Below are 24,539 nucleotides of genomic sequence, written 5' to 3' on the forward strand. Positions count from 1 at the left end.
CTCCTCCACACAGAATTTTTAGTCCAAGTAATTGCTAAAAAGAAGTATCCTAGGGCTCCCAGCCTCACATCAAGATGAGGCTGGGACATCTACTAGCATAAAAAGTAGACAATCAAGAGACCTTACAAAATAATAAATTAAAAAATATCACAAGGTTTTGCTAGCTATACTGTACTTCTTTCTTCACTGACTTGACAGTACTTCTTAATACATTGTCTCCCCAATACGACTTTGCAGTTAAATGTCTCAATGACTTAAAGAAACTAGACAGACAACCAGGATAACGGAGAGAAGATGAACCATATATATTCAGAAGATCACAGGATTTCAATTTTAGAAGTCAAGGTAACTGAGGAAAACATAAAATCTCCTAACACAAACTAACAAGTGAGGGGAAAACCCCAGTCCTGGCAGACAAGTAACAATATCCACAGTGCAGTCAGCAAAATGCGACAGTCATTGTTCTTCCTGTTTCCCAAATCCTTCTGTCTCAAAGCATTTTTGGAGGCAAGGCAAACCTTTATTTTAACATTTCCAATTCTCAAGCTATATCACTGCTACTTAGCAGAAATTTTGGCATTTAGCAACACAGCCAGGAAAAAAAAATAAAAAAATCATTATTTGCATGTGCTCATTCTGGCAGATGAATGAAAAACAAAACAAAAGTAAGTGCAGTAAGACGATCCCAAATACCAAATACCCAGACCTTGTTTGGGATTGGAGCAGCACTTCACAGATCAAATTTAAGAGTACATTAGATTTTGGAAGTAAATTTGAAAAAAGGTCAAATCAATTTAGGCATACAGATCCTCATCAGAGCCAAATGAGAACATGTGTCTCCTGTTAAGTTTACAATGACGCTCAAATACCTACAGAGGTCAGACACCAACAGTGTGGATTTACAATAAAAGTGTTGGAAAGGGCTCCTAATTTCCCTGACACCAAGAAGTCACTCCAAGTGACTGCACAGCTCAAAACATGCTTAGACATCATTGAAAATCCAGCCTCTCTTCTCTTTCTCATGCTCTATTGACAAGCTGCTCAAGAAATTACAATCATGTAAAACCACAACTGCAGGACTACAGCTATTTTGACTTTTAACAGTGTCTTAGAAACACGATCCTCTTTTGGGAATTTTGCAGTCAGACTTTGTCCAGGGGAGGGGAGACTCAGACTTTCACAGGAATGGTCTGGTTCTTACTTTAGCAAAGTCGGAAACCCACATGGTTTTCCAAGAGTGAAATTACCGTATCGACCAAAGCTGTCCACTGGAGTCTCACCCTCATTATAAATAAATCAAACTCACCACGCTAGAGAAACAAAACCTCTGTGGTCAAAACAGTTTGTCTCAAAATGCCTTCTGTCATGGCATGAATTCCAGCTGTGATAAAATTTTATAGGCAAGCTGGAGTTAGAGAGACCTCTAAGTATGAAAAAAAACCAGCCAAACACCACACCCGAACCCTGTGCTCCTAAAATTCAGAACTCCACAGAAAGGAGTTAATTTTTTTTTTCCCCTAGCAATTTCACTGGGAGCACATTTTGTGCCACATGATTAAGCAGGTTTCCAAATAGCTTCTTCCTTTCCCTGAAAATGACTCAAAAAAAAATTAATTCCTTTATTGTCCCCTCATCACTTTCACCTTCAGAACCTTTTAAAAAAAAAAAAAAAAGTTTGTCGATTAATTCTAGTTATTTAGGTTCAGGACTCTACCATGCTGCACAATTTGTTTTTCTGCTTCATACAGAAGGAAAAGATGCTGCTAAATTGGAAAAAAAATAGCAAGCTTGTCAGAAGAGGTGCTTTCTTCCATTGTCTGCACAGTGCATTTTTGCTGACTGTAAGCTCTTGCATGGCAGGAAAAAGCCCAAATGCCATCCTTGCTCCTGCTATTGGCAGCTGTTCTCTTATCATCAAAGAGAATTTATCGCACCACTGACAGATGCTGAAATTCAGAAGCCGGAGCTGAAAGCCAAAGGGATTGAATCAGAAAACAAAAATGCCAAAAAAAAGAGGGGGAAAAAAAAATAATAATAAAAAAATGAAGCAAAGGCTCTACCAAAAGAAGTCACTTCGCTGCACACATTGCACATGCATCTCTCCCTGAGGAGAGGAAAGAGTGGCTGCACCCCCCACAGCAGATGTCACACGTTCTGTTTTGGGCACTCCTGGAAGCTGCTCTGAGAAGAGTGCTACAGGAAACCACAGAGAACATCACCACAACAATCCTAGCGGGGACAATGTGAGGAAGAAAGATGTATCTTTAGGGAAGAGGGTCTCGAAATCAAGCTTTTGTAGTAATAAGGTCACTCTAATGATCAAACACAGGATACTTGAGTTCTTAATGTTCTCCCACTCAGGGAGTCCATTAATTGGGGGTGTCTCAGGTCTCCTGTTCTTCACACACACACACACGCTCTCAAAGACTCTTTGACTTCCACAAAACTATGAACCTTATTTTCTTACATGCAACTCCACTGCATATCCAGTAGTTAATTTCACAGATGCTTTGGGTATTTCCAAGAAAAGATGAGACAGGATCCGTTTTACGTGACAATGGGTTCTAAGTATCTCCATCTCCTGAGGTAACTGTCAGCAAACAGGTATTCTACACATGGCCCTTTGCAAGCTTTCTTTGCATGTTGATACAGAACCAAAAGTGCCTCATGCACATGAATAAATACATGGTCTCTGTGGTCATAAACTAGTGCCTGTATTTTATTCACAAGCTTTGCACTGAAACACAGTTCTGAACGCAGTATTCTGAAATACACCTCCTTCTTCTCCCCAGGGAAAACATAATTGTTTTCAATCACAGGCAAAGAAAAACTGAGCTATACACTGACACAGCTGTAAGCATCGTATCAGGAAGACACCTGATACCTTCGACCAACATTCCCAAATACATTTTCTCAACTAAGCTCACACTAATAACAGATTTCAACCCTGGGCACTAAACAATTTTTTCTGGAAAATTTGGAACAAGCCAAATTCAAAAGGATCCCCAGGGCACCTCTCATGCCTTTGCCTGCCACCAATATATAAAAAGCCAGATCCACACACACACACAAAAATAATCAGGAGGAGGTGTTTTGCTGGGCAGTTCAGAAGAAGAGGATCAAACCATGAGCCACAGCCACTTCAGGAATACCAGCGCTGCCCTGATGTGACACAGGTCTGCAAGAAGTGACAGTGCCAGGAGGAGAATCCCAGCCAGGGTATGTGTGGGTTCCCTGTTCATCAGACAGGCAGTGCAGGGGCCTCACCACAGCCAGGGAAGCCAGCCTGCTCCGAGCAGATAGCACAGTGCCAGGCTGACACCTGGAGGGAGCCTCAAAGATCAGCATCAAGAATATTTTCGCCCTTTCAGTTTCAAAATTGAACAATTTTATACTTTTTTTGTTGTTGTTGTTCCCATTTTGTCCTGAGCATTTGAGACACTTCGTTTGGATAATTCTTTCCCCAAGTAATTTGCTATCTGTTGCTCCTTGAAAAAAACACAACAGAATGGAGTGGGACATAAAAAGATCCTGTCAGGACTACAGAGTTGGCAGCACAGTAGTATAAATAAAGTGTTGTTCTCTCCTAGTTTTCCTCAACTAGCAGGCTAGACCTAACATCCGATCACAGCACTGCACAGGAAGGCTGCTGGCAACAGGAGAATGGGACTCAGCAGACAGGGCAGAGTTGGGGTTAAAAAAAAAAAAGCTGAGCTCAGCTGTCTCTCTGACAGCCTTCCCTACCACAGATTCTGTTCAGTTCCAACAGAAAAGTTCCAACAGGAAAGTATGGAACCTCTCAGGCACATTCATCTTTGCTCCCAATTAAGCTTATCTGCCAGTAAAATTAGGGATACAGTATTGGAATTAGGGCAAGCTACTTACTTACCCAAGAAGGTCAATTCAGGTCAAAGCTATCGTGCACAGATGGCTAATTTCAATTGCTTATGCATACAACACAATTGTTCAATAAGCTCAAAATAAATAGTGTAAGTAATTAATTTAAAGCTGCCCCAATTGTTTCTCAATTTTCCCTATTAATTTAAACTATAACACTTCTCCTATCAAAGCTTCAAAGCTTTAACTTAACAGACAATTAAAGCTCCTTTTACAAAAAGAACAGTGCTGTCAGCTCCCATTCCTTCTGACTGAACTCTTTGAAGCTCTCAGGATTTCATTTAAATTGCAGAGGGCTTAGAAACAAAGTGCTTTTTTTTCCCAGGTATAATGTTCTCAGCGAGCTAATGATTCAATGGACAATTAAGACTAATTAAGGTTTTAACTTGATGGCAACTTTCTAAACAGTAGTTGGCTTGACACAAGTGAATCACTGATGGAGCACGATGAAACTCCTCATGTATCAGCAGGAGCTGGCAGTGATGTGACTTCCCTGGCTTCCCTGTGACTTTCACCGCGGCAGTGGGAAGCTCCTGGAGAGAGTCAAGAGTTTGCTCACCTGAATTAAGGTGCAGCTCTATACCCTTATCCCTTTAAATGCACACGTCTGCAGAAACATCATTTCCCTGCCTCTCCAAGCACACGCTGCAGAGAGAAAAAGCCAGTGGGACACTTGTGAGGAAAAAGATTGCCACCGTGTAGGTATCAACCCTGTTGGCTTGGTCCCACTACTCTGGGTCAGAGATGATAGCTCCCAAATGCACCAGGCTGACCAAAATTGGGCAATTTCCTATTTTTAAAACAGCTGATACAGGTCAGCTAAGTGTTAACTGCTCTTCCACCACAGAAGAGGAACACTGACAGCCTATGAATCGTTTCCCATTTGAGCAAGTTATCAGGTAACACCTTTGTGGCCCCTGAAGATTTTGCTGTCAGTAAACTTGGCCTCCTGAATTCTCAGACCTCCTGTGACCCTGCTCCATGTGATTCATGCCCAGCCAGCTCCCAGCTTAGCTTTCCCCAGCCTCACATCACTCCACAAGGTGTTCTGTGATACTGTGCACCTTCCAGCCTCACACCACTCACCTCACCTCACCTCCACAAGGTGTTCTGTGATACTGTGCACCTAACATGACTCTGCAGAAGGGACAGTCTGTGCTTCCCCCTGAATCCAGCCAGCAGAAGGAGCTGGAGCTCTCCCATCCTGTCAGAAAACTATAGATCTTCTTTCAGAATGCATTTTATTTGTGCCACTTTCCTAAATCATTCTTATTAATTTCCTTAATAGCAAGCTTGGGTGAAAAACAGAGAAGCCATCCGGGAAAAAAAAAGACAGGAACTAAGATAGGAATGAACCATTTAAGAGACACACTTCAGACACATCCCAGAAAGGTGAGAACACAGGGAAGTTTGTTCAAGCCAAGCCTGCTGAATTATTTCTGTGAACACAGCTCCTCTGGATAACTCTCTACAGTCCTGTAGTGCATGCAGGGGAAAGTCAGCCAGCATGCAGAAACAGCTGAGAAGGAGGGAGAAGGCAAGAGGAACCATCACCAGGTCTGCAGAAGCAGGAAGAACAGAGTTTTCAGAGCACTGACATGAAAAAAACCCAACAACTCGGAAAATGATTGATTAGTAGAAATACTCCAGAGCTGCTGTTGACCAAAATCAACTTAATTTGGGTAACCAAACAGTGTAACAGGGGAATCTGGGGGTGACGTAGCACAGCTGGTTATATCGACCACCTGGTCTTCACTGTCATTCTTGATTTGAAATGCCCATCACCCTTACATCTGTGATGTCACAGCACAACTATCTCTGCCACGGGAAAAATCTCTCACACTTGTCACCCCACCTTGGAGAAATGCGGTCACATTTTCTTTAACAAGACAAAAGACCTTTAAAGAAACCTGCATGGCAGGTGACTGGAGGGGAGGGCCAGGTGGATAAGGATTACCACTCAGAACACTGTGAAAACAAGAGCCAGATACCTGATCAATTACTTCCTTCTCACTTTTTTATTAGGAAAAATAAAATTTAACAGCAACTGGGGAAACAGCCAACAACTTTTCTTAGGAAAACCAAATCCTTTGAAAGAGTCTCCTTCACTGTTAATTTTTTTTTGGTATCCAGAGTGCACAGAAAAAAAGAAAAAAAAAGCTAATAATCGTTATCTCAGCTAATCAGAAATGACTCTTACAAGGTGCATGTGTAACTCCCACACGAAAGAATAACCCTCAGCACTTTTTAAACTTTATGCCTGTATCTGACCACTGTTTTAGGCAGATTTCTGTTGTCCGAACCTGCCTGAAAGAAATGCCTGATTTTTCTCCAGAAGCTTCTTAAGAGACACGCACCCTTTCCTTGCTGGATAAAACCACCTGCCGTGACAGTGAGGTGATGTTTTGGTGTATTAATTCAGTGATGGGAGCTCCAACTGCAGGTTCAGCTCGCCCAGCCGAGCTGCCCTTTTTTCACCACTTCCACCCCTTTTGGGGCCACTTCTGCTCATCACCCACAGGTGATGAGCACCCCACCTCCCACCCCCCTTCCTGGGCTTTATCCTTGGGAAAGGGGCTTCGGGAAAAGGCTCCTCACCCACCTGCGGCAGCACCGCGGGGCCTGCTCCGCCTCGAGGCCGGGATTCCTGGGGAATTCCTGAGGGGGACGAGGGACAACCCGGGGCAGGAGCGGGTGGGGAGGCCGGGAAGGAGCGGGAAGGCCGGGAAAGGCCGGGAAAAAGGCGGGAAAGGCCGGGAAAAAGGCCGGGAAAAAGGCCGGGAAAAAGGCCGGGAAAAAGGCCGGGAAAAAGGCCGGGAAAAAGGCCGGGAAAAAGGCCGGGAAAAAGGCCGGGAAAAAGGCCGGGAAAAAGGCCGGGAAAAAGGCCGGGAAAAAGGCCGGGAAAAAGGCCGGGAAAAAGGCCGGGAAAGAAAGGCGGGAATCGCGGCCGTTGGCGCTGAGGGGATCGAAGGACGCGGGCGCGAGCGCCCCGCCCCCCCGGCACGTGATCCCCGTCTTCCTGAAGGACAACCCGTACATCACCGACGGCTACCGGGCCTACCTGCCCTCCCGCCTGTGCCTCAAGAGGTGAGGGCCGAGCCTTGCGCGGTGACAGGACAGGGGGCAGTGGGTGCAAACTGGAGCACAGGAGGTTCCATGGGAATGTCAGGAAGAGCCCAGGGCAGAGCCACAGAGGTGATGGAGGGAGGGGAACATCTCCCTGCTGAGGAAAGGCTGAGGGAGCTGGGGCTGTTGGGCTTGGAGAAGAGGAGACTGAGGGGCCACCTCATCCATGGGCACAAATCTGTTCAGGGCAGTGTCAGGAGGACAGAGCCAGGCTTTGTGCAGTGATGTCCAGTGACAGGACAAGGGGCAGTGGGTGCAAACTGGAGCACAGGAGGTTCCATGTGAATCTCAGGAAGAACTTCTTTGCTGTGCGGGGCCCAGCGGCCTCACCCCATCCCCCCATACCCCTTGTGTCTCCTCGCAGCCTCTTCATCCTCTCCAACGAGACCGTCAACATCTGGAGCCACCTGCTCGGCTTCCTCCTCTTCTTCACGCTGGGTATCTATGACCTGACAGCCGTTCTGCCCTCTGCCGGGGCCTCCCGGGAGGACTTTGTCATCTGCTCCGTCTGCCTCTTCTGCTTCCAGGTAGGGGCCAGCTGCCTGGTGTGGGCTGGGGGCTTGTTCAGGGGTGCCCCTTTGAGAAGGAGAGAGTTAAATCCCACTGGAAGTGCCCTTCTCCCCCCTACACGTTGTGTGAGTTGAGTGAAATGGACTCAGGTCAGACCTAGAATCACAGAATGGTTTGGGTTGGATGGGACCTTTCAAGGACCTTTCCAAGGTCTGGAGTGTTTCCAGGCATGGGGCTTCTACCACCTCTATGGGCAACCTGGGGCAGTGTTTCACCATTTGTAAAAAAGAAATGTCTTCCTTGTATGTAGCCTAAGTCTCTCCTCTTTTACTTTGGAATTATCACCCCTTGCCCTGTCACTGCAGGCACTGCTGAAAAGTCTGTCCTCATTTTTTTCTTATAGGGCCCTTATTGAAAGGCCAACTGGGAGAAAAGCATCTTTGACATTGCATTGCTTTTAGAGGTGACTGACAAGCTCCATGGTTGGGTTGATTTTGACCTGTTTTATATATGGAATAAATGAGGGAGGAGTGAGCACAGCTGGTGTAGGAGAAAGGCTGTGAGAAACAATTGTGACAGGCCAGGTTTACAGCTTCAGCTGGGATCAGGAGTGTCTGATGTGGCTCCCAGGCAGCACCAACTGCTGCTGGAAAGGGTCACCCACCAGAACATGAGAAGCAGCCACAGTCTGATGCTGGTCAGGAGCAGGAGCAGGGCTTGATATTCCAGCTTTTTACCTTCTGCTTCAGGTGAAATCTGTTCTCAGCAGACTTCAGGTGTGTCATTATGTGACCACAGAATGTCCTGGGAAGTAGGCTTGTCCCCAAAAATTATGAAGAGGGCTGTAAATGTTACCTGAGGAGTAGCTTGCAGAGCTAGAAGAAAACTCCCTTGCTGGCTTGGAAAGCACTTGTGCTCTTCCCTCCTCCTGAGGGTTGCGGAGACACAAAAACATTTCTCAGGGAAAAATGAGAATGTTTCCAGGCTATGCCAGCCTGGAAGCAAAGAAGTGGTGTGGGTGTAGCTTAATTTCTTGTGTGTTCCCTCAGGAAAAGAAGGTGGGTGCCAAGGGCAGGTCTGAGCTTTGGTTTCTGCTTGAATTCATTGTCCCTGTGCAGACGTGGCCCTGCTCCCTTGCCTGCTGACTCCTGGCTGGGCCTCACAGTCTAGGCCTCAGCAGCCCCATGGTTTGAGCTGTACAGCTTGGGGTTGTCACAGCTTGCCAAGTTGTCTTTTCCTCCTTCCACCTGCCAGAGCAGTTTACCTTTGCTTCTGTGGGTTACCAGCAGAAGGCATCGTGACCTACACCAGGTAGGGTTACCAGCAGGGCAGGTAACAGACTGATGACATGTTCTTAAGCTTCAGAGTTGAAGCCTCTGCTCCCTCTTCCATTTTTAACTGCTCCCTCTTCATTTTTAAGACCTTATCAGATCCTTTCTTGGAACACCTGCCTAGGTCTGCATGCTGTGCTCAGTTGGGTATCACCTGTTCTGCTGCCACCGCTCCGAGAAGACCAGCCGGCGCTGGATGGCCTTGGACTACGCAGGCATTTCCATTGGGATCCTGGGCTGCTACGTGTCTGGGGTGTTTTATGCCTTTTATTGTAACAATGTAAGTTGGAAGCCTTTGTTCTTGCCTTCTTTGGTGCCTGTGGTCTCGTTGTGATGCCCTAGGAAGGGGGTGCATGGCAGGACATCCACACGGGACGTCGGTCGGGAGACAGAGATGGGAACTGAAACAAGTTCCTTCTGATAGTGGCAGTAACACTGCTTGCTGGAGTGACAGGCAGAGGCAGGTCTTCCTTTCAAGCTGCAGATCACATAAGCCTCAAGAAAATATTTAAATTTATATCAAGGCAGGGTAAACTTCACAGGTCCTACATATGAGGTTGATTATGGGATGTGTCCCTATCTCAAGTAAATGAAACGATTCCCACTGGATAAGCTTGTTTCTGCCTCATGTAAGCTATTTTCCTGTAATACAGGACAAGTAAAATGAGTCCCCTTCCAAGACCTGGATTGCATCCATGCCTGCAGTGGGTACAGCAGGCAGGTACTGAAACCAGGCTGCTGGGGCAGAGGTGGATTTAAAACGTTTTGCCAAAGGCTGTGGCTGGAATAAGTGGCACTGTGCCAGGTGGAGCTGAGCAGTCGTGTTCCTCCCCCTCCCTGTCAGTGGAGAAATACAAGTCCCTTCATTCCAGCCCCATCATTTGTGCTGGCAGCAGTGACACATTTCCCACCCAGAGCTGACTTTTTACATGCATGGTGAGAACACCCACAAACTGGCTTTTGTTTCCTCTTTTCCCCCCCAGTACTGGCGTCAGGTGTATTTAATCACTGTGCTGGCAATGATCTTGGCAGTGTTTTTTGCTCAGATTCACCCCAGTTACCTCACCCAGCAGTGGCACAGGCTGCGTTCCATCATCTTTTGCTCAGTGTCTGGATATGGAATTATTCCCACCATCCACTGGGTTTGGCTCAACGGCGGCGTCGGGGCATCTATTGTACAGGTAAGAGGAACAAAAAAAGAGAGGAAAAACAAAAGAAGGAAATAGGATTCCCTTTTGCTTTTCACTTGCCATCTTCTTTCAGCCATTTTGCACTTTGGGAAATGAGGAGGAAGGAACAGGAACTAAAATGTCTTTAGGCACAGGGCAGTACAGGCAGATGCAAGCACTTAAAAAGTTACTGAGAAGCAGTTAAGTGGGTTGAGTAGATTAAATCCGCTTTATCATGAAAGGCTGGATACAAATTTGCCTGATCCATCTGCCTGAGGGATTGAGCAGCCTGTGTGGGTGGCCACACCCTTGCTCAGCCTGGGGAGAGGCAGGAGGGCAGAGCTGAGGTGGCTGCTGGGTGGGAAGCAGCCTCACAGGCTCTAGGAGTGCTCGGGGCTGTCCCCCTCCACAGCTCCAGAGGAGAGAGGGGGACCCAAAGACACGGGTGATATGATTACTTGCTTTCTCTTGAGTTCCCTGGGTTGGCAGCAAAAAATTGATATTTGTTTGCTCAGCCTTTTGTCTCTCAGGCAGCCCTTGTTAAACATCACAGGGAATTTGCTGAACTCTTTGCTATTCTTGTCGTGCTGCTTGGAGTTATACTCTGAAAAACAAAGCAGCACAGGAGAGCTGGTGACAGTGAAATCGCAGGGTGAGAAGCCCAGACATCACTGCAGCTACCCAGGGACCCAGCTTGTGCTGAATTCCTTCTCATAGTGGGCAGTGACTCTGCCCTGCTGGAGGACTGTCCCTTGGGGACAAGGTTAACCCAGCCCAGAGCTCCTGTTGAATGTCCAAGAGCAACATTTATGAGTTTACCTAGTCTTTAGCCAGGGCACTTACCCCTGACCATCAGGTCACCAGATAAACAGTAGCTGTCACCCCCCCATCTTCCCCCATGCAGTTTCTCCTGGTGTAGCAGGCCCACAGGAGTGATATGCATTTTGTTTCCAAACTTCAATAAAATGTTCCACTTCTGGTAACCAAACTTGCTGTTAAGGACAAAGCAGCTGGTGAATGGGTTGCTTGGTTATTTGCCAGCCAGGGGGTGGGACTCCTGTGACATGGGTTCCAGTGACTGCAGTCCCAAGCAGTAAATGAGATTTTTCACCCAAGTCACCCTTTTCACTTACCCTGGGCTTTCTGCCTAAGATGAGTGTGTTGGAAGATGTCCTTTCAGGTTTCAAGTCTATGCAGGCTGCACAGAAACACTCAAGAGCTGCTGCCCTGAAGCAGGGAGCTCATGACAGAACAATTTGATTCCCATTCAGAATTGCTCAAACTGGCTTTTGCTTCCCTGTTGGATTTTGCTCATAGATCAGGCCCTGAAGTAAGATGCAGTTTTGTCATTCCTTTTTCATCTCTTTAGGACTTCCCTGTTTTTTCTATTTTTACCTTCCAACAGAACAGGAGACCTTCCTTTTCTTTTGCAGGAGTTTGCTCCACGTGTAGTTGTCATGTACTTCATCGCTGCTGTAGCTTTTCTCTTCTATATTTCCAAAGTTCCAGAAAGATACTTCCCAGGTAGGTAATTCTCTTCTGGGGTATGTTTTTTTTTTTCCCTGCAGTTAAGCTTCCTGCAGCTTCATGGTCCTTGCTGAGAGTCCTGAATTTCCTGTGAGAGGACAGGCTGACAGTGGAAGTATTCTCATCCAGAGTAAAGTGTTGTATCTGCATCAAAAGAAGGCAGACAACTTCTGATGAAGTTTGTTGAAGAACTCTGGCTACCTCCCAGCAAATGGGAGTGTCTAGTTGAGTTTGGAGGAAACCAATTGCAAATTGCATTGCACAAGTTACTGCTGACATGAACAACTTAACCACTTGCCTTCTTTTTCCCTTGCAGGACAGCTGAACTACCTCGGCTCAAGCCACCAAGTGTGGCATATCCTTGCAGTGGTGATGCTGTATTGGTGGCATCAATCCATGGTGTACATCATGCAATACAGACACAGCAAGCCCTGTCCTGAGTACATCACAGACTTGTGAGTGAAGGTATAGCAGCTTACTTACTCGTTGGAGTAAGATATTCTAACAAGTACAGGGTTAAATAATCCTGCTCTTAACCTGTCACATGCTTCAGTCAACCTCTTAATTACAGAATCTTGGTTGGAAAAGGCCTTCAAGGTCATTAAGTCCAACTGTTAGCAATGACAAGTCCTTAACTGAACAATATCTCTAAATACTATGTCTGTAGCACTGTCAAATACCTCCAGGGATGGTAACTTCAGCTGCCCCGAAGAAAATGCTGGTTGGTATAGTACTTGCTTGTGAAAAACAAGAGAGTAGTGACCTTGATGCCAGGCACTGCTTGCCCACAGGCTGGGTTGTGTGAGGCTCCAGGGGGCTGCAGTGCCCTTGGGCAGTTTCAGAGCAGTCTGTAGGGAGACCTGCCAGATCCCTTTGAATCCCATTATTTTAATAGCCTCCAGCAGTCATTAGTATTCATTCCTAAGTAGCCTTTACCTCAGGCTTTTGTCAGGTTTTCAGCCTACTGATCAGGATTCTTTGAAAATCAGGTTTAGAGTTGGTCATTTCAGATGCACAGGGAGTGACTAAACCTGTTTCCTGACTGTATTTCAGAGGCATTGCCATGAAATTCCTGACTTCAAGGGTCTGATGAGCTATGAAGTTAAGCACTGAGGCAGTTGCTTTTCTGGAGGTCTGGACTGTTCCCTGCTTTCTGGGATGATAAAGAGTTTTGAAAATACCAACAGCATTGCCCAGGATTTGACCTTCATTTCCTGTTCTGCAATCAAGTACAAAACAGGACTCCCTGGAGTGGGACAGCAGAGAGGTGGGCTCTGGGACTCAGTGTTGGGATCACAGCAGCATTTGTTTGGCTTGGGAATCACAAACAACAGAAGTAAGAACCCTTGTAGAGCTCATGCATGTGCATAATTAAGAAACAGCTCCTGACAGGGGGCTTGTAGAGCCACAGTTACTGTGGGGCCTGGTTTCGGATCTAAACCACAGCTGGACTGCACGTTGGATCCTTCAGCCTTTGGCTGATGTGCTTACACATCAGCATTGTGACACTAACATAAAAAATTGCAGAATTGCCTTGGTTGGAAAAGACCTTCAAGATCATCAAATCCAACTGTTAACCTAACGGTGACAAGTGCTTAACTGAACAATATCCCTAAGTACTGTGTCTGTATCACTCTTAAATACCTCCAGTGGACTCTTGTACTTCCCTGGACAAGCTCTTTTTCTGGAAGGTAAAATCATGTGTCATTCCCTATGACTTTCCCTTCATTTCAGACCTTAAAAAATTGCCCCCTTCTCCCAGTATGGGCAGTGCCATCACTTCAAATACTTTGTCTAGATTCCTCTGGCAATTTGGAATTAGTATTCTAAAATATTTCAGGAGTAGCACTAAGCCTGTATGTTCATGTTTGCTACTATCTTGCAAACAGTGGAGCTGCTAAGAATTTTTTTTTAAGTGACTTTTGTTTAACAGGAGGAAATAACACCCCCCCAAGTAGTGAATCTGCCGTGGATTCAAATCACTGAACTTTGGCCTTTTGCTTTGTGCTGTGTTGTACAGTACCTGCAGACTTTGTTCCTGAAAGGGACTGATGGCCACAAGATTCCCAAAGGAAAAAGGCTGCCTTGTGTTTGAGAATCCGTCCTGAAACCATCTCTTACAAACTCAATACTGGGGAGACAAAATGCACAGATTATTAAATAGCTGTAGCTCAGCATGATTAACCTCAGTGGGTGCCATTTTTTTCAAACAGGATTGTAACTAGTTGGAATTTTTGGGTTAGAATCAACATTTTCTGAGTGGCTTCCATGTAGCAGCTGTGCTTGTGTTTACAGTCGAGTTGAGCAGCAGCAACGCTGCTGCTTTGCTTGCCTCAAGATGCTGTTAATCCAGTGGTTCAAGTTTGGGGCCAGAGCTATTGAAGGACGTGCCTGCATCTGCACAGCTCACATTGGAGAGGACACACATCCCAACACCCCGTTTCTCCTTGGACCACAGGCCAAACCTTCTGTTTGGGGTTACAAACTGTCCGAGCTGATCACACTTCAGCGCCACCTTACCTGCAGCCTTCCACCCGGGCCTTCCTGGCCTCTTCTCTTCTGGCCTCATAACAACCAGCTCAGCACACACCAGAGGAGCCAGGCAAGGTTTCAAACCCCCCATCTTACCCCCCAGGCCAGCTGCAGCAGGCACAAGAAGCCCATGATGAACTGTGGGCCTTGCTAATGCTGCTGTGCTGCTGCCACTCCTCTGGGGCAGGGTTTCCCCTGAATGGGGTGTAGAGTACTCAGAGGGGGAGAGGCTGGCTGCTGGCAGTGCCCTCCTTGGGGTGGGCAGGCTGCTCTCAAGTGCCCCCAAAGCTGCCTCGTCCCCAGGCTGAACCAGCCCAGCTCCCTGGGCCTGGCTGGCCAGCAGTGTCCCAAGGAGCTGGGGGACAGTGATGGACACAGGCTGCAGGACACCACTTCCCTGTGCTGGGAGTGCTGCTGCCTGGCTGTTAAGTACAGGGAGTGGGCCTGGCTTTTTTTTTCCCCAACTCTGGTAGCAGGTAGTGGCAAGAACCGACTTTGCATTTAAGATTCAACTCCCAGACCTTTGAGCCTTTCAGTGTACACACTGTTTTGTTTTTTTTGTTCTTTTTCCTTTTTTGAAAAAAACTTGACAGCAAAGCAAGTTTCAAAGTGCACTAATTAACTACTACTGAAGCCTGACAAGGAACCTGTGAGTATTTAAGTTTGTTTCCAGTGTTGTGTGGACAATACTATTTGAAGAATGTGTGTTTGTGTACTGAAAGCACACTGACTTTCTAGTTTGCTAATGTATTTTTTTTAATGTAAACTAACTACTGTAGCAGTTTCCACTGGGTAGAGAAACTGGCTGCAAAGCTCTATGCTTTTATTCCCCTGACAAAATTTATCAAGCTGCATGATGGTCTTCTTTCTATGTATATACTGAACCTGTAAATAAATTTCAGTTCATTTGCTGTTTACCTGGAGTTAACACCATCCTTGCAGCTCACGTAGTGAAGTGACAGATGGGAATTGCTCGACTGAGCCACTTTAGTCCCCTCCCCTGGGTTTTACATACAGAGACTGATGGTCTCAAGCATTATCAAGACACAGATAGTAGGGCTCTAACTGCACTACTCAAGTGATGTGTGTGGTATATGCTGCTACTGGTGCTTCTGGTTTTGGAGGAGCATCTCTAGATGAAGCTGCTGAGCTCAGCTGGGCAACCTACCTCCTTTAGATCCAGATCCATTCCAAGCAGGGCTCTGCTTGTACCCTAAGAGCTGGGGCCATTTCCCTTGCTGTGTCCTGAGCAAAAGGAGAGGTTCATCCTGGCTCTGCTTCAGCTGAAGTGACAATTCTTCCCACCTCAGCTTTGTAAAAGTGCTTTTGCCCTAAACACAAGCAGTTACACTGCAGGCAAAGAACAGTGATGAGACATCAAGTGCTAGCAGTGATACTGTGACAACCTAAGAAAACAATGCATAACCAGACCATGTTTTAACAGCTTTTTTAACTGCAAGGGCTGAAAACAAACCAACCAACCATCAGAGATGGCACAGGCAGAAAAGCTGAGCCCACAGTTGTGGGCAGAAGCCTCTGGTTAAACTGTTTCCCCTGTGGATTTTCTCATACCAAAATTAGACTGGAATGGGCAATGGGCAGAAGACAGAGCAGCCAGGACACGAGCTCCTGTTGAGGAACTGAGTCCTGGTGCTGCTCCCTCCTCTTGGCCACTTGCAGTCATACTCCAGCTTACCTGAAAAGTAAAATCAGTACAAGCAGCATCCAGAAAAACTGCTCTGGTAAACAACTGCTAGAAGAAGAATGTGTCTAATCACATTCCAGTTTTGTCTGGAAGATGAGGTGCAGAACAAAATCTGGAGATTTTGGGAAGTGGATGTAACATTCTGGCTAAGGAACAGGGAGCAAGCTGCAGTGCCTGCCTAGAAGCTGGAATGCATCCTTGCACAACCCTTCTGCAGGAAGGCTTTAAAGTGATTCTGAAGCTAAGGAGTTAAAAATAGAACGTGATTGGCAGGTTTTTAACAAGTTGGACAAAGAAAGACGATTGGGCAGCAAATACAAGTATATTAAAACCTTTTAAAGAAGAGTGAGAGGAGGCTACAGCCACAAAAAGCCACCAGGAGAAGCAGCATTGCTTAGAGTAAAGCCTAAGTGGGAGAGCTCAAGAATGCAAATGTTTAAGGAGATCTGCAAAGTCACTGTTATCACCTTTGTTTATTTAGCAACTGCAAGTATTTTATGACATACATCAGTGCCACAAAAAAGTTAAAGTTCTCTGTTTAGTGGTACACAAAAAAAAAAGCTTTAGAAACTTGAAATCTAACAGGAAGTGGAAGTGTAGGTCAGGAAAGTGCACTTAAAAGCTGAATGCCAGCAATTTAAAAATAGTTTTTATGCTCTTTTTAATATTAAAGTGATGCTTTAGTCACAGATTTAGCTATACACACCATTTCCTTGATTCTCCTTTCAAAATAAGCACTACAGAAAAGTGATGCAGCAGCCACCCCTTGCACTTGTTTTTCTTTCACAGCTTTCACTCATATTCACTCCCTCAAGTCACACGACAGTGATTGTGGCTGCTCTGTTACTAAAAACACAGCAACTCCAAGAGATACATGATGTGTGCGAGCATGTGTATCTTTTATATATACTTTCCATATATAAAAATACACTATATAGTATAAAAAAACTCCAGATAAACTCTTATTTTTTTCTCACAGTAGTAAATATATCAACTTATTTTCACAGTACTTGGGTTTTACTAACTGGGATGCCCAGAGTGATTAAAAGTTCCTTCCTCCAAAGCTGGTATTGATGGGTCCTGCACTGGGCAGGGCAGCCAAGGCCACTGCACACACCAAGGCTGTTGGAGAGGCTGCAGAGAAACACAACCATCTGATTTTTCTGACACTGACCACAGCCCTTAGGAGCTTCTTTGTGCCTTTTGACAGAATCTCTCCCTCAAGCAACTGACTCTAAACAGCCTGTGGTCCAGTCGTTCCAACGCACTGAAAGAAACGCTGTCAAAACCCATGGATATCCTTGGAAGTGCCACCTCACCACTGCTGGCTTCACATGCCCAGTGCAGAAGGGTCTTCCCAGGTTCCAGGTAAGGTCATCATACACTCCACACCAAGCAGAGACATGGCACTCACACGAAATCAAGGCAAAACGGTATCACATTCCCCCCAGGGTGCCACGTTTGGTCTCTGTTGAATGGTGGCTCTTAGCTGAAATTAAACCCAAACTTGGGTTTTGTTGTGTATAAACAAACCAAGTCACACATGCTCATTCAGTGAGACAGACCCATCTCTTTTCTGTCACAAGGGTAAAACAACTTTTAACTCTAGAAACAAAAAAGCTACATTTAAGCAAAAACCTGTTTTATAACTAGAATACAAAGAAGAAGGTTTATTAAGGCCACTAGAAAGCAAATCTCATTGGCTGTAACACCTCTGCAGCCAGAGGCATTACACCACTTTGGGAGTCACTTGGGTTTAGAGGTGGCTTTTATCTCATCTCTCAGCTGCTGTGGACAACCTCACATCAGCCTTCCTGTCCTGTGATATCACCACTGACAGACCCTCTGCCAAAACCCAAACCACCACACAAGGCACACCGGTAGTGCTCCACAGCCCCAAGGGGTCAAAAGCCACCAAGCAAACACACTTCCTTCTGTTCTTCATTTACTTGAACATTCAGGCCCACAGGAGACCTGCCCTGGGCAGCCAGCTCTCCTGAAAAAGCCCCACCCCCCCTTCCCTCTTTCCTCTGGCACAAAACAGCCAAGCAAACCCTCAAGTTGCTTTTCCACCAGGGAAAGCAGCAGCTTGTGGCTTCCTTGAGGACTGGTTGCATTTCAGACCAGGGGGCAGTTGCCTGTTTTTTCTTCTCCTTTTGTTTCCACCCACCTGCCCCCCTCTTTGCCACATCAACTCTCTACAGGCAGGCAAGGACCAGCTGGGAAGGAAAGCAGGGGAAGGCAGCTCATAAGCACGTGCAGAGAAAAAATGGAAAACAAAAGACAGTTAACCTGAGTATCAGAAAATGCTACAAAACTTGGTGTGTGCTTCTTGCAGCCTTTGGCACAAAAAAACAGGTGAGAACAGTAGTAATAAAGCCTAGGAAACGGCTGTGCAAACAGAGTTGAGACATTTCTAGTCATAACCTCTTAAGAGCTTATTTTCTAAGCCTGGGAAAGGCTTTCTGAACCAAGCACAGCTGTAACAGTTCACTTCCACCCTGTGAGAAGCATGAAAATGAGGAAGATAAAGGCAATGAAGGTGTACAGATATGCCAAGACCAGGAGAAACCCTCTCACCAAGGGAGAGTTTGATCAAACCAACCCCTGAAGAAACCAAACAACTTGTTTTTAATGTGCTGTTTTCATATTGTAAGGGATCCACCCCCACCCTCACACACCTCAGAACGACTGTATAACCAGCAAGAGACTGGGAACACAAATGCCCAACCTTCAGTATTTCACTTCCCCTCCTGTGAAAGGGGGGGGGACACACACAACCACAAATGCTTACATCCCCCATATGCAGGCATCCAATTCCTTCTCAGCATTCAGGAGAGCAGGACAGAAAGTTGAAACAACAGAGAGGAACTGCCTCCTTCCACTTCTTCTTTCAGATTGCCAGGGAGAACAAGCAGACCAAGGGGCTTGCTCTGCAGAGGGTGCAGGTGGCTCAGCAGCACAGAGGGGCTGTCCCAGCTGCGTCACGGAGCCACATCTTGTCCTCGAAGAGTCTGGTCACATCTCCTTGCCCAGCACCCCCTGAGCTCCAACCTGGAGCCAGGTTTCCTGCACTGATGTCCCCGAGGTACCATGTGGTGGGACAGAAATCCTGTCCTTAAGGCATCGTGGTGGGAAAGGCAGCTCTAGGTGCAGTGGGGGGGGATCAGCTCCTGCAGACTCACTGCTGCTGTCCCCAAGCCAGTTCAGGGGCAGAGAAGTTTCTCCAAAGTTCAGTGTGTGTAGCAAAACTTTCTTAACAAATACACATTAAGTACAAGAATAGATTCATCAGAACTCAGAAAGAACGTGAGCTTACAGCCATTTCATAGCATTATTCTTGTTTAAAAAAACCAGGTTTGAAAGAACACACGTTTCCTTTGCCATAAAAATCCGAGAAGAAAAAAGTATTTTCAGACACAAATCCCAGTGAAATAAATCCAATGGTTGCATCTCACAGTCAACTGTCATCTGAAATACCCCTAGGTGCCAAATCATTTCCTCATGTAAACCAGCCCCTCTCCTCCCAGCCTACTGAGTAGTTCTCAAAGTGCTGCCAACACTGGGCTGCATCCCTGCTGGTTCACTCCCCTACATCCAGGTTGTGTGTCTCACAAAACATTAGAATTCTCTGTCTCTCTCATTCTAACTCTGAGCTTCCAGTTTGCTATTTTACATTAATGGCACTTACTGTAAAAAAAAAATATATAATTGAATGTTTAGGCACACAAAAAAAAAATCATCTGCCTTTCATCTTCACAGCTGCGTAGATGTCTACTGGGTCCCAAGCCACAGCTGTGCTCTGGAATTCTGGGCCACAGCCCCTTGAGGACTTGGCTTCTTTATTTTTATGATTAATACAGGTAGTTTGCATCTAGGAAGCAAAAGATTTGACTATTTCCAGCAGACCCATCTGGATATTAGTCCATTTTGGTTCTTAGGTCTGCTGTGACTGAGACACAAAGAACCACCTCAGTTCCATCATCCCACCTGTTTGTGTGGCAAATGCTTCCCATGTGATCCCTGCCCGACCCCCTCCCTCCACCTCAGCCCAGAATGAAAAGGCAGCTCAAAAGTGCTGAATGTCAGTCTGTTCCAGGGCCCGAAGTCAGTGACAGACCAGGATGCAGATCTGATTTCTCCTGCCACTCTGGGAGCCATTTGTCATAACAGAATGATGCTCCTGGTTTGTTGGGGGTGTGTGTTTCTACTTTTCTACAAAAACCAACAGAAATTTGCCATCATTCTGAATTTCACGACGCACGCTGGCCAGGCCTTCTCCAACCTGGGTCCCTGTCTATTCAACCAGGTAAATTACTCCACTAATTAAAACCTCTGTGAAGTAACACAGAGAGGAGGAGGAGGGGGTGGAGGAGAAGCCATCGGAAGTGTTTACTGTTTAGAAGGGAAGGGAGCTGCTCCAAAGGGATCTAACTCCAGTGCCTGTTGCTGCTGGCCCTGCACGCTCTGCACCACCAGTTCCGTGAAGGGCACTGCACCAAAGTCATCTGTTTTCAGCCCCTCCCCACCATGAAGGGCCCCGTGCAAGGAGCTCTGCCGGGCCCTCCCAGCCTCCCCCAGCCCCTGGTGCTGGGGGTGCCGCATCAAATCCGGCGGGTGGAAAGGTTTGGCTCCGAAAGGATCCAAGAGGCTCTCATCGGTTTGCAGAGGGTTGGGTCGGTCTTTGCTTTCCGTCAAGGCAAGGCTGATGTTCTCTTTGGAGTCTGAGATGGTCAGGAACTCGTTGCTGCTCTGGGAGTCCCTGCGACCTGCCTTCTTGTGCCGGCGGGTTCGCTCCGGGGTGCGGTAGCTCGGCTTGGAGGCCTTCTTGGTGGTGGTGGGGGTGCCGTGGTGCCTCTTCCCGTTGCTCTTGGAGGCCTCCTGCTTCATGCGCCTCTGGCGGGAGGAAAGTTTCTGCAGGTTACGCTGCTGCTTCACCTTCTGCTGCTGGCTCCCGGTGATGTCCTCAAAAGGAACCAGCCCAAAGGGGTCCTCTCTGCTCCCAGCACCCTTGGGGAGGAGGGCAGGCTGGAAGGGGGTGCAGCCAAAGATATCGACGCTCCGCGGGGAGGTGGGGGAGAGCAGAGGCTCCGTTCCTGCCACCTGGCCATCTTGCTGAGGCACCTTCTTGCTGAAGGGGGCTTTTGTGAAAACATCAAAGTCATCCTGCTCCTGCTGCAGGCTGGGAAAAGCCGTCTGAGAAGAGACATCTTTGTCCACCTTCTCTCTGGGCTGAGGCTGCAGAGTAGAAAAGGGCACTGCCCCAAACACATCGAATTCTTGGCCAGGGTTCACCTTGATTACAGTACTTGGCACCTCAGGCAAGGATGTATGCATTGAGCTGGGTTCACTGATGTCACTGCTTCCCACACCATCCCTGAACCTACTGCTCAGGAGACCTTCCACAGAGTTCTGCTTGGTACGATCAGAATCAGAGTCAGAACTTTGCTTCTCCTCCTCCTCTTCCTCCACCTCTTCCTCAGAGTCCATGAGGAGAGGTCGGTGGCCAAAATTCTCTGGTTCTGTATCATTGTCATCGTTGAAGTCTCCATTCTCTCCTTGCAAGACTTCTTCATCCTCCTGTTCTTCTTCTTCCTCACTGCTCTTGGGAGAAGGAGGATCAGATTCAAAATCACTCTCTGACTCATCAGCACCCTTCATCATTTGTCCTTCTGCAGTTTTCCTCCCGGGCCGGGGATCTCTAAAAGCATGGCTCAGCTTTCCAGCTTTGGTTTGGGTCCCTAAGTTATTTCCTTGATTGCTGGATGAGTTATCCACTTGTTTTCCAGGAGAACCTGCAGGTCCAAAGAAAAATGCAAAACAAAACTTGAAATACACTCTTAAAAGTCAACACCAATTCCACACACACCACAGCCACTTGTACCAAGAGCTGATGTAAAACATGTATTCTGTACTGAGAGAAATGAGCTAAAATCAGGCCTAATGTTTCAAACAATGATCACAAAATGGATTGATAGTCAGACCTTCCAGCTCTACTCCAAGCACAAGATGTCTGGAAACACAATAGTAGCATTTTTGGGGCATGGAGGTTCTCTAGAACCAGCTTTTCAAGCACACTCATTACGCAGCTGCTTCTCTCCAGGGAAACAGGAGCCAGGGGGCTGGCAAGATTCTTTTATTTTTATTTAAAAAAAAAACCCAAAAAACAGACTACCTATTTTGTGAAGTGCTTCTGCTTTGAGTCTCCACAAACTTACCAGTCTAATCACAAAAACAGTCAGCACAGGCAAAAGGAAAAGTACTTTGCAGTTTCAAATCCCTGCCTTCAGGCCTTGGGTACCATTTCACAGCCACTGCAGAGCTCAGGGGCTCTGCCCTAGGCCCACCAGCCAGGCTGCCCACGTGCTCCTTGCTGACAAACACATCCCTTCAGGTTGCCCTCTGAAGAGGGTTCTCCAAGATGACCCACCGTGCCCAGTCAGATACACATGGCAGTACTGAAACATTCTGGATGGTTTCAAAAAGCAAGTAAGTGCACGATGCCCTGTCACTCCCCAGTCTTTCCTCTCCCAAGCTGTCATGGCACAAGACAATCCTACACAGCATCTCCAACATAATTAGGTTCCTCTAAGGTCTATGAAAATCAGGGACTGGGCGAGAGAGACGCTTGGCCCTGTCTGGGCTGCAGGGAAGATGACACGAGGTCATGATCCCTCTTGTCCTGCCCTCGAGGGCACCACCTCCTGACATGAACTGAAGAAGTGGGATGTGGAACCTGCCAACAGCCACCATGGGGATACAGGTCTTGGGGGTTTTGCCCCACAATGTGTTTTGAGGCACACAAAGGGAAACAGACAAGACAACAGTCCCAAAGGGGACATCACAAACTAACGTAACTAGATAGAAATAGGGATGCAGGGACAAGGATGGTTTCCAACACGTGTCTTGGTTTGAAATACTCCCTCCCTCCCCACAGCCAGGATCAAACCCATAATCTGGACTCATAAATCCCACTAAAATTTAAGATTGATGGTCACTGCCATTTGGGCATTTGAAAAGGTCTCCCCAAGTGCCCCCCCCTTGGCTTAAGCAGAAACAGCCCCTCTTCATCAGGGCTTTCCCCATAAATAATGCCAGCAAAGCAGATCACTGGGACATCAATACAGGAGAGCTTTTACCTGTTTTTGGAAAGCAGTACTCACCTTGATGTGTCACACCTATGCTGAGAGAAAATCACTCTCTAGTGACACAGAAGCTCCACATTCAGCCCCATCTAACTTCTAGTGTAGCCATTCAGGCAAAAAATAAAAGCTCTATGGCTTTAACTTAAATTTGAATGAAGTGTTTTCTTCTTTATTTCCAAATCCAACCTGTAAGCTCAGGTATGGGAAGGAGATTCATCTATTCATTTTACTCCTACACCTTCATCCCCCCCATTTACTGTCTGACAACCAGAGCTAGGAGAACAATTCCCTGATGACTCTTCAGTGAGGTGGTTCCCTTAGGAATCCAGGGAGCAGAAAAACTTGGCAGCAGCAAACTGAAATGGCAAGGGCAGACAGAGCAGCTCAGGCTGGTCGTGCCACTGGAATTCATCCAAAACAAGTTTTTCCCAATGTCAGAGCCCTGCAGCTGCACAGAGATGTTTCCAGGAGTGCAACTGACTGACAGATTTCTATTTGAAGAGAATGAGCAGGAGGAAAAGCAAAACCTTTGGTCTCAAGCTGGGGAAAACACATTTGCTCTGGAGATGTCCTTCCCCCTCTAGGGCACAGCCCACCCAGCAGCCAGGCTGATTGAAGAATGGATAATTGAACAGTGACAGTAACTCACCTCTCTGACAGCCACTGTGTGCAACAATGCCAAGGGGGCTGCATCAGTCACCCTAGGCTGAACACTGTGTGGGCACCACCAGCTGGGGCTGGAGCAACAGCAAAACCAAGTGTTGGTGCCAGCAAGGGCTTGGCCCAAGGGCCAGGTGATGTTTGCCTGATGGTCACAGCTCCTCACAGCTGGCCAGGAACCTCCAGACACACTGTGCCACAAACCCAGCACAGCCTAAGTGCTGGCTGCAAGGCTCTGACAGCACCAGGATCTGCCACCAACCTAGGGCCCAGGCTGCTGCTGGTTAAGGCAGTCATTCCTAATCAGTGTCTGGAAGCTGATCAAATCAAGGTGTTCAGAGGATGGGAAAAAGCTGGGGATGGATGGTGTATCAGGCATTTCTCAGAAAAGTAAACAATAATCTTCAGCCAGAATCCAAAAATACACAAACACGAAATAATTTCTCAGGTAGTTTCTTCCTTCACAAGGAAATCAGCATGCAACTTCCAGGCCAACCCACCTCTTTTGCCTTCTATACTCCAGTTTAAACCAAAACAGTAAGTTTGAAAAGAACAGATTCTTCCTTTTTCAAAAGGAATCAACAGCCTGTTTACCAATGTGGCAGCCATTTGGCTTTTTTTTTTTTTTTTTGCAATTACACACAAAAAGAGCAATGAAACAATGAGAATTCTGCAGCAATTGACTTTCTGCTTGGATTTAAAAACAAGATGACCAGAATGACTGAAAACATCAGGTGATTATGGCTTTGGGCTGTTTCTTCTTTGCTTCTGGTGTCAGATTGCTTCTTATCTACTGCAATTTTAAATACTACATATTTGCTTTACCCACTAAATTGGAATCTGGATTATTTGGCTGCTTATTTAGATTTCCCAAAGGTACAGCCTTCCTATTGCTCTATATAACCCTCTATCTTCCAAATCCTGCTGTTTCCAATAT

The 24,539-nt window shown here is 46.6% G+C and overlaps 2 protein-coding genes across 2 annotated transcripts in view; one reads left to right on the plus strand and one right to left on the minus strand.

Moving 5' to 3' along the window:
* The window catches only part of PAQR3 (progestin and adipoQ receptor family member III), a 13,955-nt gene extending 1,936 nt beyond the window's left edge, over positions 1–12,019 (plus strand). The window contains exons 2-7 of the mRNA XM_010003632.1: positions 6,586–6,984; positions 7,388–7,550; positions 8,989–9,144; positions 9,848–10,045; positions 11,467–11,557; positions 11,877–12,019. Of these exons, the coding sequence (XP_010001934.1) occupies positions 6,586–6,984; positions 7,388–7,550; positions 8,989–9,144; positions 9,848–10,045; positions 11,467–11,557; positions 11,877–12,019 (1,150 nt within the window). The remainder of the gene's footprint in view (positions 1–6,585; positions 6,985–7,387; positions 7,551–8,988; positions 9,145–9,847; positions 10,046–11,466; positions 11,558–11,876) is intronic.
* Positions 12,020–20,189: 8,170 nt separating this feature from the next.
* The window catches only part of BMP2K (BMP2 inducible kinase), a 33,521-nt gene continuing 29,171 nt past the window's right edge, over positions 20,190–24,539 (minus strand). Inside the window, exon 15 of the mRNA XM_010003622.1 lies at positions 20,190–21,592. Within this exon, the coding sequence (XP_010001924.1) occupies positions 20,190–21,592 (1,403 nt within the window). The remainder of the gene's footprint in view (positions 21,593–24,539) is intronic.

The sequence above is a fragment of the Chaetura pelagica genome, unplaced genomic scaffold (assembly GCF_000747805.2).
Source record: "Chaetura pelagica isolate M959 unplaced genomic scaffold, ChaPel_1.0 scaffold358, whole genome shotgun sequence".
Taxonomy (NCBI): Eukaryota; Metazoa; Chordata; class Aves; order Apodiformes; family Apodidae; genus Chaetura; species Chaetura pelagica.